Source organism: Staurois parvus, unplaced genomic scaffold (assembly GCF_062004578.1).
Source record: "Staurois parvus isolate SC_StPar_1 unplaced genomic scaffold, SC_StPar_1.0 ptg001207l, whole genome shotgun sequence".
In the NCBI taxonomy this organism is placed as follows: Eukaryota; Metazoa; Chordata; class Amphibia; order Anura; family Ranidae; genus Staurois; species Staurois parvus.
In genome coordinates, this window is record NW_028319003.1 from 279,872 (window position 1) to 284,212 (window position 4,341).

General features: G+C 49.2%; 1 protein-coding gene across 2 annotated transcripts; it reads right to left on the reverse strand.

Annotated features, from left to right (window-relative positions):
- Positions 1-849: 849 nt before the first annotated feature.
- Positions 850-3,718, reverse strand: LOC149438183 (uncharacterized). 2 transcript variants are annotated; one of them, XM_089660132.1, is made up of 6 exons: positions 3,544-3,718; positions 3,145-3,448; positions 2,931-3,028; positions 2,614-2,841; positions 1,288-1,494; positions 850-1,181 (listed from the first exon to the last, which is right to left on the reverse strand). In XM_089660132.1, exons 2-6 carry the CDS (start codon positions 3,416-3,418, stop codon positions 1,029-1,031), a joined length of 960 nt encoding a protein of 319 aa, XP_089516258.1. In that variant the 5' UTR covers positions 3,419-3,448; positions 3,544-3,718; the 3' UTR covers positions 850-1,028. The 2 variants fall into 2 exon arrangements, with proteins under 2 accessions (XP_089516258.1, XP_089516257.1); XM_089660131.1 differs by having other exon boundaries at positions 3,145-3,451.
- Positions 3,719-4,341: the final 623 nt, after the last annotated feature.

Consider the following 4,341-nt stretch of genomic DNA (forward strand, 5'->3'; position numbering starts at 1 on the left):
GAATGGAGTGACATTCATCATTTTCCAGGATTTCATCCCTCGGAGTTCATCCAGTTGGATGGTGATATTTATGAAGGAACAATCCAAGAAGAATCTCTCTTCACTAGGATGCAGTATATGGGATGTTCCTGCTGATGTCTGCAGGGCCCTCCATTGCCTCATACCGACCAATTCTTCCCATACAGCGGCTGAGTGCTCAGCACTTCCCCCTGGCAGTACTCCAATCCCAACCATGGCACCACCTGCCTGGAGTCTGCATGTTCTCCCTGTGCCTGTGTGGGCTTCCTCCGGTTTCCTCCCGCACTCCAAAGACATGTTGGTAGGTTAAATATCTCTTGTCTAAATTGTCCCTTGTATGTGTATGTATGAATGTGAGTTAGGGACCTTAGATTGTATGCTCCTCGGGGGCGGGGACTGATGTGTATGTATGAATGTGAGTTAGGGACCTTAGATTGTATGCTCCTCGGGGGCGGGGACTGATGTGTATGTATGAATGTGAGTTAGGGACCTTAGATTGTACACTCCTCGGGGGAGGGGACTGATGTGAATGTACAATATATATGTAAAGCGCGGAGTACATGGACGGCGATATAGAAGGACCTGAATTAAATAAATAAAAATACAACCATTTTTGAAGACGCTGAACGTTCTTTCATTTGAATTGTTTGATGTGTCTATGATTACAGCACGTCCACCATGTGAATGACAACCTTTCTATGACCCGTGTGATCTAATACATACAACATGGCATTGAAGGTTTGTAGGTCACATGACTCCGCATGGGATGGAAGGAACCACTTTGTAGGCGGTAATGCGCCAGTCAGCCGCCATTTTTTCTGAGTTCCAGTATTTCAGGTTTACAATCCACGCTTTTATTGAAGTGAGTCGCAGATATAATCCAGATACGTTTACCGGATCAATCGGGACGGCATTGTTTCTTCTGATGTATTACAGGCTGATATCACCCCGCCCCCGCCCTACTCTGGACCAATCAGTGAGCAATATGGGTGGAGGAATGGATTTGGTGTTCATGACCCACCTGTGCTGATCTCTGTAGGAGTGTCCTCCTCTATAAATGTCCCCGTTATTCCATCCTCCTCCATAGACTGCTGATCATCCCTCACATACGCCTCTTCTTCTTCTGCTTTCACCTCAAATTCTATATCGATTGGATCTCCACTCTACATCAAGAGAAGGAGAGGAAATATCATCTGGAAGATAGAAGGTCACAGAAACTCCACACATTGTCTGTATGAATCCATGTTCTAGATGCTCCATCCCACCAACCTTGCAATGGTGAGGGATGGTGTGACCTTCCTGTGTGGAATCCCGGGAATACAGAGGACGGGGACATCTCTCTGGTGGCTTCCTGGTATTAGGTGGCTCCATCATATCCTTGTGTCCTTCTGAAAACTCCTCCATCACTCCATCCTCCTCATCCTCCTCTTTATACTCTTCTTTACCATCAATATTCTCATCCCCGAGGATTCCACTCTGAGAGATATAATAAAACATTCATTGTAACAAACATGCCGAGTATAAATCCCACCTACCAATAATTGTCATCATCTACCCCATTATCATCCCACGTGTGGACTACTGCAACTGCCTCCTCACCGGCCGACCTCATCACCGGCCTCACTCATCACCAGCCATCGCTCCTCACCGGCCATCCCGCACCACCGGCCATCCCGCACCACCGGCCATCCCGCACCACCGGTCATCCCTCCTCACCGGTCATCGCTCCTCACCGGCCATCCCTACTCACCGGCCTCCCTCACCACCGGCCATCCCTCACCACCGGCCATCCCTCCTCACCGACTATCCCCGCTTCAGTCTATCCTGAACTCAGCGGCCACTCATCCACCTCACCAACCGCTCTGCTTCTGCCACCCCCCTCTGTCATTCCCTCCACTGGCCTCCACCCCTCTCTGCCAATCCCTTCACTGGCCTCCACTCAGTGTCCTCCACCCCCCTCTGCCAATCCCTCCACTGGCCTCCACTCAGTGTCCTCCACCCCCCTCTGCCAATCCCTTCACTGGCCTCCACTCAGTGTCCTCCACCCCCCTCTGCCAATCCCTCCACTGGCTCCCGATTGCCCAACTCATTAAATTCAAACTACTAACACTGACATACAAAGCCATTCATAACTCCGCCCCAAACTACCTCACCGACCTGATACACAAATATCACCCAACCCGTAATCTTCGCTCCTCACAGGACCTCCTACTTTCTAGCTCCCTGGTCTCCTCCTCCCACGCCCGACCGCAGGACTTCTCCAGGACTTCCCCCATCCTCTGGAACTCACTACCCCAATGCATCAGACTGTCACCTACCCTCCTCACCTTCAGGCACACCCTGAAAACCCATCTCTCCAGGGAAGCCTACCCCACCGCCACCTAACAGCTGATCTCCTCCACTCCATCCCCCACAGCCACTTCCTCCTGTACCACTACCCCCTCCCTCCTAGATTGTAAGCTCCCAGGATCAGGGCCCTCCCCCCCCTCGTGTATTGTATTGTTACTGTATTGTCTCATGTTCTGTCCTCACTATAATGTACAGCGCTGAGCAAACCTTCTGCTGCCATATAAATACTGTATAATAATAACCTACCTGATGATGGGGAGGGATGGTGTGACCTTCCTGTGTGGAATCCCAGGAATACAGAGGACGGGGACATCTCTCTGGTGGGTTCCTGTAGCTGGATGACTCCACCATGGTGTCCTGGTACAGATCTTTGTGTCCTTCTGGAATCTCTGACTCCTCCATCCCCCCATCCCCATCCTCCTCCTCTTTTATCTCTTCTTTAACCTCAACTTTAGGATCTCTCAGGTTTCCACTCTGAATATATAATAAAAATGCCATCAATGGTAACAATGCAGATAATGTACAGATCCTAATGATACTATCAGTGATTGTTCCTCATCTACCTGATGATGGTGAGGGATGGTGTGACCTTCCTGTGTGGAATCCCGGGAATACAGAGGACGGGGACATCTCTCTGGTGGGTTCCCATGACTGGATCCATCTGTAGGAAACACACACACTGACTGAATCCATTGTTTCTATGTGTTTATCAGATGATGGGGGATCTAGGTGGATCCTCCGTACTGCTCTCTCCTTTACAATAAAGTCTCCTCTTACCCGGTGATGTGAGGGGCGGCTGATTGTCCATCATGACGTCCTTGTAGAGGTCCCTGTGTCCTCTCTGGTGGTCCTCCATCATGACGTCCTTGTAGAAGTCCTTGTGTCCTCTCTGGTGGTCCTCCATCATGACGTCCTTGTAGAGATCCTTGTATCCTCTCTGGTGGTCCTCCATCATGACGTCCTTGTAGAGATCCTTGTGTCCTCTCTGGTGGTCCTCCATCATGACGTCCTTGTAGAGGTCCTTGTGTCCTCTCTGGTGGTCCTCCATCATGACGTCCTTCTAAAAATTGATGTGTACCATCTGCTGGAGATAAAAGACGTCACAGAGACTATGGAGGAAGAGGACGGACATGACGGGGGGTTACTGGGTGTAAATAGAACATAACATCCTATTACCTCCCCTGCTGCTACTTCCTGCAATGTCTCCGATCTCATTCACACGGCATGGCACAGCCTGTCTTTATTCCACATCACTTCCTGTCTGTTCCTGACATCACTTCCTGTCTGTTCCTGACATCACTTCCTGTCTGTTCCTGACATCACTTCCTGTCTGTATTCCATAGAGGAGTCCTGTCTGGGTAGTAGAAATGAGATCACCATCTTGTGGAGATCAGAGGAACTGCAGCCCCGAGAAATGTCCCCTAATACCCATTCCTGCATTGTATTACCTTACAGAGATATCAGGGAGGAGCCAAAATAACTAATAAAAAGTAAGAAACAATAAACCAACTCTTATGTAACCAACTGTTTAACAAATATATTTTACTGCAGATAGAAAAGTCTTAAAGACACAGAACACAAGATAAAAACAAAGGTATACCCAATATAACAGAGACCTCCAAAATCAGACAGACGACCCAGAATGTCCCGTCCTTCATATCAGAGAGAGAGACAGACGACCCAGAATGTCCCGTCCTTCATATCAGAGAGAGACAGACGACCCAGAATGTCCCGTCCTTCATATCAGAGAGAGACAGACGACCCAGAATGTCCCGTCCTTCATATCAGAGAGAGAGACAGACTACCCAGAATGTCCCGTCCTTCATATCAGAGAAAGACAGACTACCCAGAATGTCCCGTCCTTCATATCAGAGAGAGACAGACTACCCAGAATGTCCCGTCCTTCATATCAGAGAGAGAGACAGACTACCCAGAATGTCCCGTCCTTCATATCAGAGAGAGAGAGAGACTACC